Source organism: Mus caroli, chromosome 12, assembly GCF_900094665.2.
Source record: "Mus caroli chromosome 12, CAROLI_EIJ_v1.1, whole genome shotgun sequence".
NCBI classification, from domain to species: domain Eukaryota; kingdom Metazoa; phylum Chordata; class Mammalia; order Rodentia; family Muridae; genus Mus; species Mus caroli.
Window position 1 is genome coordinate 71440473 of NC_034581.1, and position 14071 is coordinate 71454543.

The 14071-nt window shown below is 48.2% G+C and overlaps 1 protein-coding gene across 1 annotated transcript in view; it reads left to right on the forward strand.

The window, feature by feature from the left end:
- Positions 1–14071, forward strand: part of Fntb (farnesyltransferase, CAAX box, beta) — an 80876-nt gene that overhangs the window by 63552 nt on the left and 3253 nt on the right. Inside the window, exons 8-11 of the mRNA XM_021178669.1 lie at positions 2150–2279; positions 5417–5549; positions 9924–10035; positions 11233–11347. Of these exons, the coding sequence (XP_021034328.1) occupies positions 2150–2279; positions 5417–5549; positions 9924–10035; positions 11233–11347 (490 nt within the window). The remainder of the gene's footprint in view (positions 1–2149; positions 2280–5416; positions 5550–9923; positions 10036–11232; positions 11348–14071) is intronic.

Consider the following 14071-nt stretch of genomic DNA (forward strand, 5'->3'; position numbering starts at 1 on the left):
ACTTCCTTGTGACTCTTAACTGGTATTTTTGGTATTTTCCAACAACGCCCTCCCCACCTCCTTGAATTGTGGTTTCTTCCTTTAAATACCCCCTTACTCAGCTACCCGGGGCGCCATGGTCCTCAACCCCTGCGTGGTGTATGACCATGGGCCCAAGAGCGCTCTTGAATAAAAATCCTCTTGCAGTTGCAGCAAGACCGTTTCTTGTGTGATTTGGGGTGTTGCCTCTCCTGAGTCAGAACGTGGGGGAGTCCTCACGTTGTGGGTCTTTCAAAAGTAGAGTCTCATATGCAGCTCTTGATGGACTGAAACTTGCTGTGTAGACCAGGCTGGCCTGTAGCTCAGAGATTAGTCCCAGGTAACTAGACTAAAACATCGGATACTTTAAGTATATAGAAAATTCTAAAATTTAAAAACAAAGTTTATTTTTTTAAAAATATTTATTTATTATTATATCTAAGTACACTGTAGCTGTCCTACACCAGAAGAGGGCATCAGATCTCATTATGGATGGTTGTGAGCCACCATGTGGTTGCTGGGATTTGAACTCAGGAGCAGTCAGTTCGCTTAACCACTGAGCCATCTCTCCAGTCCCCACAAAGTTTATTTTTGAGCAGTTACAAGCTGGGCACAATCTTCTACTTAGGGGGTTTATCGTTGGTGTTGTTTGTTTTTGTTTGAGAGGGTCTTACTCTGTAGCCCAGACAGTCCTCCTGCCTCAGCCTTACAAGCTCTGAAATTACAGCCGTGAGCCATCACCCAGGTAGTTCCAGTCTCAGTGAAGCTGATATAGGAGGATCACTTGAGCCCACCTGGACAACAGAGTTGCCAACAACATAGCTCAAAGTGTGTGTGTGTGTGTGTGAGTGTGTGTGTGTGAGTGTGTGTGTGTGTGTGTGTTCATTACAGAAGTTTTAAGCCATGCAGCCTGTTAGTGTGGGTTTGTATTCCAGCTACTCCAGAGGCTAAAACAGGAGAATCCCAAATCTAGGTCTTGCCTAGGCTATAGAGTGAGTAATGCAAGGCCAGCCTGGGCAGCTTAGGGAGACCTACTTCCAAAAGCAAAAAGCAGGCTGAGAGGTAGCTCAGTGGTAGAGTCCTTGCCTAGCATGTAAATGCCCTGGTCTAATCTCCAGTACTACAAAAAACAAACAAACAAACAAACAAACAAAAAACCCAAACCAAACCAAACCAAAAAACCAGCAGACAACCCAGATAGCTGCAGCAGGGTGCCACACATCTGGATCCTAGCACTTGAGTGGCATAGAGGTCAGGCCAGACAGGGGTCCTCTAGGAAATTCAAGGCCAGCCTGGCTACATGAAACAAACAGAAACAGGAAAGAAAGAAACTGGAAATCAGAGGGACGGGTGTGGCCCAGCGTGTGTCAAGTCCTGAGTTTGAGCTCCAGAGCTAGGGTGAAAAGGAAGAAACTAGACAAAAATGAAAAGGCACTCACCAATAAACTTGTACTTGAAAATAGCCAGAGATAGCAGTTATTCTTCTACTTTATGTTAACTGGCTGACTCTGCTACGTATAGTATTCTGCAGCTTTTCCCATGAGGATTGACCAGTGCTATTCCGTTTCTTATGTGAGTGGACAGTTTCTAAATCTCCAAGGCCTACTGGTTTTGTTTTCTAGGAAAAGGAATCTGCTAACATTAATAGATAAGGGGCTAGGGAGATAGTTCAGCCTATAAAGTGCTCTGTGCAAGCAAGAGGACCTGAGCCCAGTACCCATGTGAAAAGCCAGACATACTTGTAATCCCAGCACTGGGGAGGGGGTTTGGGAATCCCTAGGACTCATTGTCAAAGATATCCTAGCCAAAAGTATGATTCCCCAGGCTCTAGTGAGAGACTCTGTCTTTAAAAAAAAGCCCAAGTGGCTAGCCCTCCTGAGGAACAAACACCCAAAGCTGACTTCTGGCCTCCATATGCACGTGTACACACATGCACACACACACACACACACACACACACACACACACACACACACACACACAGCCCAGGTAATAAATCAGCACAGCTCTATCCATGGTGCTACCATCTTATGCTTTAATCAGAGACGACTTATTCTCTGTCACCAGAATATGGTTAGGACGATTGTCCCCGTCCCTGCACTCTCCACATCTGCTTCTTTCGATCTCATAGGTGCCAGAACTGGGAAGGCGGCATTGGTGGGGTGCCAGGGATGGAAGCCCACGGTGGCTACACCTTCTGTGGCTTGGCTGCGCTGGTGATCCTCAAGAAGGAACGTTCTTTGAACCTGAAGAGCTTGCTAGTGAGTAGCTGTTGCACCATCCTCTCCCCGGCCTAGGACTGGTGATGTGACTCTATCTCTGGGACCATGGGGAAGTCTGGTGATGGGAAGGGAGGGCTGAGCTCAGGCATTGAGCGCAGATGGAGCCTCGGGTGTGGTTGCTGGTGTCTGCCCAGCCCTGAGTCAGCAGAAGGAGCAAACAGCTGCCCTGAGTCTCAACTCCCTTCTCCTACCTCTCCCCCTGCCTGTTTTGAAGTTTCTGAACAGACCCAGAGTGGACTTGAGTCCTCCACCATCTGGAATGAGCCATTGTACCTTTGCCCCAAGGATAGCAATGGTCTCACAGGAATCGCTATTACCATGTGTCTTAGAATCACCTAAGAGAAGAGGCTCTCAGAAGAGCTTTGAAGCATTTAAGGGCCAAGGATTTATTACCTGTGAAAATTCCGTATCTGCATTCCAGCAAGTTCTCCAGGCAGAGCTGGGGAATTGCTATTGGGAGGTCTGGGCATCTCTTCTAGACCCCCCAAGCTCTTGGCCAGTGTTCAAAAAGCGGTCATGTTAAGGGAAACCTAGGACATACAGAGAGAATATGGTCCCTTTGTCTTTTGGGAGGTATCGCTCCCCTGGCTATCTGAAAACAAACCAGCTACACTAGACCTTCAGCTCTCTCTGAGAGCGGATGCCAAGCCCTCATTGTTGAGCCTTCCTGAGCCCTCTAGAGTGTTGCTTTTATATTTTGTGGTAGTGTAACAAGCAGCACTTTGCCCTCATTGTGAGAGAAAGCCTCTCACACAGCATGCTCTGTGGAGGTTCTGGAAAACTGATACTGAATGACCAACTTTGAGGATACATTTTACAATATGATCATCCTTACGAGATGAAATGTAAAGTCCCGTGTTGTCTCAGCCAGGGTTTTTATTGTTGCAGTGAAACACCACAGCCAAGAAGCCAGTTAGGGAGAAAATAGTTGATTCAGTTTCCACTTCCACACTGCTGTTCATCACCAAAGGAAGTCAGGACTGGAACTCACACAGGGCAGGAACCTGGAGGCAGGAGCTGATGCAGAGGCCATGGAGGGGTGCTGCTTATTGGCTTGTTTCCCTTGACTTGCTCAGCCTGCCTTCTTATAGAACCCAGTACTACCATCCCAGGGATGGCATTATTTACAACGGGCTGGGCCCTCCTGCCTTGATCACTAATTGAGAAAATGCCTTACAGCTGGATCTCTTGGAGGCATGTCCTCAACTGAGGCTTTTTCCTCTGTGATGACTCCAGCTTGTGTCAAGTTGACACACAAAACCAGCCAGTACACATGCTGTAGGCAAAAAGGAGGAATATACTAGTGCATGCCTAAATTTAAAATGTCAGTGCTGTAGACTTGCGTTGCCTCTACCTCTTAGTCAAAAATCCCTGGGAACATTTTCTGATCTGCTTTAGTTGCGATGTCTCTTTCCCTCCAGAAAGTGGGAATAATAATCCCTATTCCTTAGGGTTAAAGAAGATGACCCATAAAGAGCCTGATAGACAGAGGGTGCTCCATAAATGCTAGCCCTCCTTCTCCCTGTGACCCCCTTCCCTCCCTTTGCTATAAACAACCATTATCTGAGCCGGGCAGTGGTGGCGCACGCCTTTACACCCAGCACAGGAGGCAGAGGCAGGCAGATCTCTGTGTGGAAGGCCAGCCTGGTCTACAGAGCAAGCTCCAGGAGACCCAGGGCTACACAGAGAAACCCTGTCTCAGAAGAACAAGAGGGGGAGGGGAGGGAGGAGGGGGCTTTGATTTCCTATATCCAAGGGAAGTGGAACCAACCCCTGGCTTTAGGCACTGGAACAAAAGCATGACTTGAATCTACTCATATTTTGGGGTGAGTCAAAGGTAGAGTGGTTGCCCGTCCCCACCCCCTTTGAGTGTTTAGCTCACTGTCATTAAATAGCAGTTCCTGAAGGTTCATTTAAGACCAGCTAGGGGGGTGTTACTACCTAAACACATCCGTCCGTCTAAGCATCCGAGGCTGACTTGTATTGCCATGACCAGGGGCATACTCTATTATATTTGAAGAAGTCCAGGCTTTCCTCTAAAGAGTCCTCTGCGTCTGCAATTCAGGAACTCAGTCTAGGAGGGCTTCAGATTCTGGGCATAGGCGCCTTGTTCCTTTTCAGTCCAGTGGTGCAGCTCTGTGGCCTCGGGCTGAGCAGGAAGAGAGATAGCATTGCATCTGCTCACCCAGTTGCTCTGCTCATCCCTCCAAGGCTATCTTGTTGGAGTGTGTTTAGAAAATGTGGAGATAAGCCAGGAGCGGTGGTATCAGGTGTGACCACTGGGTGACAAGTGCCAGTTTATAGCTTCTGCCCAAGATTTCTTGTGTATCACCCCAAGAGAACTGGAGGCTAGACCAGGAAGTAATCATTTGGTAGCAAGGCTCAGTGGCTCTCAGTCCTAGTAGGGACTTGAGTGCATGTCCTCAGGTACCAGGTAAAGGCCTGACTAGCTTGATGTCATCGGATGAGATCAGCCCAACACTGCCCTCCTCTGCTTTGAACAAACTCCCCTGAGAAGTGATGAGAAGAGACAGGTGCTCCTGCCTGAGTTTTCTGTCCCAAGCTGTGTTTTTAGAGACCTTTGCAGGCCTCCCACACCAGTGTGGCCTCTGCACTCAGCACCTGCTTCCTTCCATTTGGACCTAGTGGGAACAAGAGAGGGTAATGGGCTATATGTAACAGGGTGCTGGGTGACTATTTGGGGAGGAGAAAAGAACAAACCTGGGGAGGGGGTGACAGGAAATAGCAATGAAGGAGACAAAGAAGATATATATATGTGTGTGTATATGTGTGTGTGTATATATATATATATATGTGTGTGTGTGTGTGTGTGTGTGTGTGTATATATAAAATCTATCACGTACACACACACACAGTGTAACAAAGAAGAAACCTTTCACTTTTTATGCTAAGTGAAAAATGGTGATTGTCTTTTCAGCCCTGAGCAGTGATCACTGCCCGTTGTTTCAAAATGGCCAGGTTTAAATGACAGTTGCCACTGGGGAAGGGGAGGAGAGGAAGGGAAGCCAGAAACCCAGACATTTTCCCATGGAGCGAGTGGCCCTTGTAGCTGTATGTCTTTGGCTCATACCCACCTCTACCGTGTCCTTTCTCAGCAATGGGTGACAAGCCGGCAGATGCGGTTCGAAGGAGGTTTTCAGGGCCGCTGCAACAAGCTGGTGGACGGCTGCTACTCCTTTTGGCAGGCAGGGCTCCTGCCCCTGCTGCACAGAGCCCTCCACGCTCAAGGTGAGTCCACACTGCTACTGGTCTGTCACTAACCCAGCACTGTTGAAAGGAAACTCTGACTGCCTGGGGTTTTGAGGGCTGGTATGGAGCCTCCCACCCTTGGGGCTCTCTGAGCAGAATACCATCCAGTTCCCATGGTTTCAGATCTTTCACTGCTGGGGCAGGATGACCTTCCCCTGAGCCACTCCCCGTTATCTGAAGGGAGCATCCCCACCCTGCCCCAGCCCCCACAGTGACTGGAGCTGCCATCTCAGCTGGTGTGATGCCACAGCCTCCATTGCAGAGCCGAGTTTGGTCACGTCAGAGTGAAACACTCCCTGTACACATAGTCAAAATGGTGCGTTATCCAGGTCTGAAAAGGGGCAGAGGGCCTGGATCTTTGAGAAAAGACTCACCCGCTGTGGCTGAGCATATGTCACCATCAGAAATATGTTTTTTTGGGTCACTAAGATGGCCCAGCGGATAAAGGCTTCTGCTGGCGTGTCTGACAACCTGGGTTCAGTCTCAGGGACTCACATGGTGGAAATAGAGAACTGACTCCCAAGAGTTGTCTCACCTCCACATGTGATCCCCTCCCACGCAAAATAAATAAATAGAATGTTGCTTGTTTTGGGGGGTTTTGTTTTTGTTTGTTTGTTTTTTAGGAAATGTTTTGACTGCCACTGCTTGCTTCAGTGGTTTGGTTTCGTTTGGCAGAACTAGGGGGTTGACACTAAGGACCTCATGCATGCAAGACAAGTGTCCTGCCGCTGAGCTGGAACCCACCCCTAGAAATGTTTCATCTTAAAGTCAGTGAGCTGACGAGGACTGTGCTTCACTGGGCCGCTAGACTAGAGAAAGCCATATTCCTTCCTAAGGAGACAGCACAAAACATGCAAGGCAGCAACCAAAGCCTCCAACAGCCCTTGTCTCAATACCTACAGGTTGATTCTGTGCTCATTCTTGCCTGTGAGCTCCCAGGTGGGAGGGGGAGGCATGGCCACCCTGCCGGCTTCCAATCTGTTCCTGCAGGGAGATCCATCCCTTGGCCCAGAGGGAGACTTTCCTGTGGACTCAGCTGGGTGACTAATTGCTCAGATGTAAAGGATGAGATTCCTTCCTGCCACCTCCCACACCTAAGCTTCTTGGCCCGACTCTAAGCCTTAATTCCTTAATCTCACTTGACGATGTCCAGTTGTGGATGCTTCGGATACTGATTACGCGCACACAGAGGCCCTGTCGTCCCTTTCAGCCTGGGGCCCTAGGATTTAGGCCTCAGAAGACTGAGGCACATAAAGGCCAGCACTCCGGAGCCTCCACAGGCTCTGACGTATCATTAGCAGGACTGTCAGGAAGTCTCAAGAGCAGCAGTTCTCAACCTATGGGTTGAGACACCTTTCAGGGTCAAATGACCCTATCACAGGGGTCACATATCAGATATCTTTCTTATCAGATATTTACATCATGATTCATAACAGTAGCAAAATTATAGTTATGAAGTAGCAACAAAAATAATTTTATGGTTGGGGGTCACCAAAACATGAGAAACTGTATTAAAAGGGCTGAGGCTGGGCATGGTGGCACATGTTGTTAGTCCCAGCACTTGGGAGGCAGAGGACACAGGCAATTTATCCTGCAAGTGGACTGTGAGCAGGCATTTGGTTTTGTAGGGTAGTATGCAAATGTCTGTTTAACTCATAAACGAACGCACTTAAGGTTTTAACCTGGAGACTGCACTGTCAGGAGTTCACACACAGAGATGTTAATTGAGGATTGCTTTCAGTAGCAAACAGATAATATTCACTGAAAGGGGAAGAGCTACCCAGCCTGGTCACACGCATACCTTTAAGCCCAGTACTCCGGAGGCAGAAGCAGAGTTCAGGGAGAGCCAGACCTACACAGCAGGTTCCAGGTCAGCCAGGACTGCACCGTGAGACCCTCTCCCAACACACAAACACGCGTGGATAGATAAACAATGCTCTCTAAGCGGTAGTTACATCAATAGCTCTGTTCAGAGAGCTCCCAGGATAAAGGGCCACACCCAGGGCAGTCATGTGCACACCAGCTGGTGTCCAGCGCTTTTTCCTGGCAGCATTTTGAAACCCTCAACAGTGGATAATATTAAGAGCAGCAAACTATATCCTCTACTGTGCCCTTTAATTTTCTTTTAAAAAGTTATATACACTATTACTTATATTTTAATTTTTAAAAGTTATTTGTAACCCTGTCTAGAAAAACCAAAAAAAAAAAAAGTTATTTGTGAGTGTGGATGTGTGTGTTCGTGTGCTTACGTGTGGTATGTGTGTGCCTGTGGGTGTCTGGCAGATTCCCTGGAGCTAGAGTTACAGAAGGTTGTCAGTCACCTGGCAGTGAGCCCTGGAACCAAATCCATTTCTCCTGCACGGGCAGTACTTCCTCTTAGCCCCTGAGACATCTCCCGTGTCTAAAAATTTTTTTCCTTAGGTTTTGATATCAAGGTATTGAGCCCAGATCCTGCTAATCACATTTACTACCACTGAGTTATAGCCATGCACTTAAGAAAACGTTTTTGTATTATTTATTAATGTGCAGAAGTGGGGTTGAACCCAGGACCTCATCCATAGTAGTCTAGACTCTGCCTCTGAACTGTGTCACCAGCCTGGTCATTATTCTTAAAACTTTTAAAACTGTGTTTGTGGGGCTAGAGAAATGGCCCACTGGAGAGGTGGCTCAGTGGTTAAGAACACTGCCTGCTCTTTCAGAGGACTCAGGTTTGTTTCTCAGCACCAGCATGGCACCTCACAGCTGTCTGTAACCCTACTTCCAGATCCAGTGCCATCTTCTGGCCTTCATAAATCTCAGGCACATGCTACATGCAAAACCCCATATATGAATATGTGTGTGTGTGTGAGTAATATAAAAATAAAGTAAAATAACACAATTACAAAATTATTGCCAGATGTATGATGCATACCTGTAGTTCCAGGAGGTGGGTGCAGGTGGATCAAAAGTTCATGGTTATCATTAACTACATAGTGAGTTCAAAGCCAGCCTGTGCTAAGACCAATGTCTCCAAAGAGAAAAGACTTTCTGTCTGAATATTCTGTAACTAAATGTGGAATGTTCTTTTGCCATGTGTGGTCTATGTGTATGTACATGTTTGTGTATGGATAGAGGCCAGAGGTTGACATCTGCTGTTTTTCACTGTCAGTCTCCAACATATTTTTTTCTGACAGGGTCTCTCATTGAACTTGGAGCTCGCCAGTTCAGCTAGGCTGGCTGAACGTGAGCAGCACGTGTCCTCCTGTCCCCACCTCCCCCTGGAATTGTAGGCGTGCACTGTTGTGCTGACTCTTTACATGGGTGCTGGGATCTGAACTTGGGTCCTGTGCTGACTCTGCACGGGTGCTGGGATCTGAACTCGGGTCCACATGCTTGCACAGGAAGCGCTGAGCCTAGAGAGCCATTTCCCAGTCCCGCTTACTTTGCCTATACTCTCACCCACTCTGTTCACATTAGCCTTTTGTAAATTCTACCTAGAGGTTTTTATACCCACCCCAGAGATTTATGTACCCATATCTATGAGAGTTTTGGTGGCCCTGTTTTTTTTTTTTTTTTTCTCAGTTACCTTGCACCTCTCCTTAAATGGGATGTTTCACCATTACTCCGAATGATGGTTCTGAAGATGATGTAGCAGAACAGAAATTTGTGTCTAAGTGTTATATGAAAAACATGCAGTTACAAAATTATAATAATTGTAACTATATAGGGAAATGCATAAAACAAAGGTGGCGAGCTCTCTCTCCTCTCCCTGCTTGGAAACTGTTACCTGCAGGATTCTTTCGCTGTACTGGCTGAGCTTAAGAATGAAGGTGCCCAGTGCGTAGCGATGTATCTCAAGGTGGAGAGCTTCCCAGCATGCACAGCGTGTTCCCCAGCATCGAAAGAAATGAAAAGAAAAACAAAACCCAGACTTAACTTCCTCATGGCTCTCAACGTGGCTGGTTTTTGCTTGTGCACAGAACAGTCAGCAGTGATGGCTTCTAGGACAAATGTTTGGGTCTCTGGGAGTTTCTTTTGGATGTGGATTTGGTTCAGGGTTAGAAAAGTCAGAATAAGCTACTGGGCTACTAGCCTCTGGTAAGTAGTGGGACTTAACAAGTTGCAGAGAGGAGCTAAAGGAAATGCCCCAGGAAGCTGAGGCAGACTTGGAGCTGCGCAGAGCAGCTGGAGATTTGGTTTCGGATGGTCGTCCTTGTGGACTGGTATACTTCGTGGCAAATGAGACTGCCACTGAGACCTGCTCTTTGACAACACAGCCATGTCCAGGTGAGGGCACACGTGGTGAAGACAGCAGGTGTACGAAGAGTGATTGGAACGTCAGCCCCGCCCTTCTGACCCTGTGTTCTTCCCCAGGTGACCCTGCCCTCAGCATGAGCCACTGGATGTTCCATCAGCAGGCACTGCAGGAATACATCCTGATGTGCTGCCAGTGTCCAGCCGGGGGGCTTCTGGACAAGCCTGGCAAGTAAGTGTTCCCTTGGGGAGAGGAAATGGCTACCCAGGCTCACTTAGAGCCAGGCCCATCAATCAACCTGGGCATCCCTGTCCTTCATCTGCTTATTAGCACTAACGTGAAGGGGAAGTGCCACGGTTGGGGTAACCCCCCCCACCCTTTCAGTACCACTGAGCGGTCACCTCTGCTACTCACCCAGAGTCGCTCGTCAGAGACCCCCAGCTCATGGGCACCTCCCTACTTCCCCAGAGAGGTAAATGGGTGGCTGACTTGGTAGCTTTTGTCCCCAGAGATAGGGTTTCTGTGTAGCCCAGGCTGTACCAGAACTAGCTATATAGACCAGAGACCTGCCTTGAACTCAGAGATCCTCCTGCCTCTGCCTCTTGAGCGAAAGGCATGTGCCACTGTGCCTGGCTTCCTTTACTTTTTTTTGTTCTGTGTTTTTCTTGTTAAGTCCGTTTAACTAGAATAGGATGTGGATGGAGGTACAGATCAGTGGTGGGTGGAGCACTCTTCTGGGATCAATCGTGAGCATAGTGAGACAGCGAGAAAGAATAGGCTGTCCAATCAATGACTGTTGTAAATAGATTAGAACCCACCAACTCTTCTACAGTAAATTCAATGACTAAGTGCAGACCTGGGATGCTGTGTATGGTACCGTAAATGAGAAAGGTAAATAAAATATGAGATGTCCTGTTACACAATGGAGCTATGCACACCTCCGTGTGCACACATGCACACACACACATACACACACACTCGCACTACAGCTGGGTGGAAGGCCTGGCCCAGCAATTTATCAAGAGGAGTGTGGTTGATTTCTAGACATTTTTCTAGAGAAATGCATTAATTTAGTGCTACCACCCCCAGAGTGCCCTTTCCAGAACGGCTGGAAAGACTAAAACAGTTCCTGTGGCTGAGGGTGTGGCTCAGCGGTGACTGTGGACTAGCAAGTGGGAAACCCTGGGGTCCATCCTCAACACTGCAGCAAAGCGAAGCAAAACAACCGACCAACCAAATAACAAAACCTGATCCCATTGTTGGGCAGGGCTCAAAAATGAGACCTTCAAGGCCATTGCTGGGAACAGCCATGCTTCCTCTGACCCTGTATAAAAAAAAGGGTCCAAGGTACATCTGTAACACAGTTCTCTGGATTCCTGTGGTAGGGAGGGGCAGGGCCGTCTCTGAGCCATCTGTCTGTCCTTGCAGGTCACGTGACTTCTATCATACTTGCTACTGCCTGAGCGGCCTCTCCATTGCCCAGCATTTTGGAAGCGGAGCCATGTTGCACGATGTGGTCATGGGTGTGCCCGAAAATGTTCTGGTAAGGCAGGTGGAGGCTCAACGTCCCCTCTCAACAAGGTTTCCCAGGTCAGGGGACCTAGTTTCAGAGTGGCCACTTGCACCCTGCAGAGCTGGCTCTGTCCCCTGTGTGGGGCAAGTTGAGAAACTCATGGGCCCCACCCTCCTGGCATTCTGCAGCCTGAGTGAGGGTGTGAGCGGAGGGAATACAGGGCCAGGCAGAGGCAGGACTTCAGTGGTCGGCACTGGGGGCAGAGATGCTGGGACCTTATTCCAGCCCATTGCTGACCGCAGCTCCCTCTCTAAGGCAGGCACAGCTGTTACTCAGAGCCTGGGAACCTCTAGCATGGGCCCGGGTGCCATACTCACTGTATTATGGCCGGCTTCATCGCTGAACCTAGATGCTGCCTCTTCAGAGAAGGGGCTGTCCACATTGCCATGTGCCAGTAGCATGAGGCAGTTTGCCATGTTTGTTTGATGTGGTTGCACTTCCCTGGGAAAGTAGCAGCCCTAGCCTAGAGATGTAGCTCAGAGGTAGGGTCTGTGGCTACATGTGTCTGCAGCGCCCTGAGCCCAGACCCAGCACAAGAAAGGAGTAGGATGTTGCCCAGCATGGCCTGTGCTACAGCAGCCTGGCAGAAGGACACACTGTGCACTAGACGTGAACCCAAGAAACAAACGCAGCTGAGACTGTCTGCAGTGACCAACAGATATAAATATTGAGCCTTTGCATCTGTCTTTTATGTCTTTCCTTTGCTTGCGTTAGTAAATATTTCAAGCCTGAGGGTGAATAGATGAAATTTTTTTTTTTTTTTTTTTTTTTTTTTTTTTTTTTTTTTTTTTTTTTTTTTTGGTCAGGGTCCCACTATGTCACTTTGTTGCTCTGACTGGCCTGGAATTCACATTGTAGACAGGCTAGCCTTTGGTGGGGCATGTGTGGGGGTGCACATGGAGATCAGAGGGCAATCTCGTTGCTTGAGCATCTCACTAGGACAGTCTCAAGAGTTACAGAGTCTTGCCTGTTACTGGCTGCGTAGCCAATAAGCCTTCCTGTCTCTGCCTCTAAGCCCTGGGATCTTCCTGTCTCTGCCTCCCTGCTGCTGGGATTATAAGTGCCCCAACCACACCTGGCCTTTTACATGGTGACTGGGGACCAAACTCAGGTTCTATGGTTTCTCTGAGAACATTTTGCCAGCTGAGTCATCTCCCAGTCCCTCAGTGACTCTTTCTTAGACTTACACGAGGGCTAGTGGGATGGTTCAGTGGGTTGCCACACAAGACCCCGAGCTCAGTTCAGTTGTGGGAAGGGAGACTTGACTCCTGCAACTCGTCCTCTGAGCCCCACCTGAATGCTGTGGCATGGGTGGACCCTGTACCACACACTAAATAAATGAATAGAAAACATTTTTTAATATTTGATATACATTTTTTATTATAATGTATTTTTCAACTTGTGTTTTAAAATATACTGGCTTCATGAAATTCAATGGGCAGCTTACTGGCCCCTCCCCCATTTTAGACAGGGTCTCTCACTCTGCAGTGCTGGCTAGCCGAGAACTCTGTGTAGACAGGCTACTCTTGAACTCACAGAGATCTTCCTGCTTTGCCTCCTGAGTACGGGGGTTAGAGGTGTGCACCACTGCGTCCAGCTTCCCTCTCCCATTTTGTCTCTCAGACACATTGTAGAGCCAAGGGCTGGGCATGCCTTTGAGCTGGCACAGTGCTTGGCTAGCATGCATACAGCCCTCAGTACTGTGTAAAGAAGCACGGTGGTGCACACCTGGAATCCCAGCACTTGGGAGGTAGAGGCAGGAGGTTAGAAATTCTTTGGCTGTGTGCTGTGCATCTCCTCTGAGATGGAGGCCAGCCAAGGTTACATGAGACCTTGTATGGGGGCTGGCAAGATGACTCAGCGGGTAAGGGAGCTTGTCACCAAGCCTCAGAACCTGAGACCACTCTGGAACCTGTATAGTGCGAGAAAGCAACTCCACTCACCACACACACATGCACACGCCGAGACAGGGACGCAAAGAATGAAGTTTAAAATCTCTGCAGTTTTGTCCTCTTCCTTGTCGGTGAGAGGGCCCCGAACACTGGTCTAAAATTCTGCCCTGTCTCAGATCTTAAATTTCTTTCAGATTTCTGTGATATAGGGAAATAATGTAAAAGAATTGAAATATGATCCAACACTTCTACCCTCAAAAGAGTTGTGGTCCCTTTTCTTAATTACAAATGCAGATACACCACTGTTAACCGAGACACACGGACAGGAATAGGAAGAGTGAAAGCTGGTTCCAGGGCGCGCTGGTTCCAGGGCTTGCCGTTGCCGTCTTGCTGGATGCTGGTGGGCTGCCTCCTGCCAGCCCCAGCCTCTCTGTCACCGCTGGCAGCAAGTTGTGAGAGGTTTAAGATGCTTTTGTGCACAATGCTTTTTGCTTGTGTGTTACAGGTTAGGCTTCCCTGATGCAAACACTTAAAATCCAAAGTGCTTTAAAAGCTAACTCTTTTCAAGTATCATACTGGCACTCAAAAAGTTTTGGAGCGGGCTGGTGAGTTGGCTCAGTGGGTAAGAGCACCCGACTGCTCTTCCGAAGGTCCAGAGTTCAAATCCCAGCAACCACATGGTGGTTCACAACCATCCGCAACAAGATCTGGCGCCCTCTTCTGGAGTGTCTGAAGACAGCTACAGTGTACTATATGTAAATATAGTAAATAAATAAATCTTTTAAAAAAAAAAAGTTCTTTT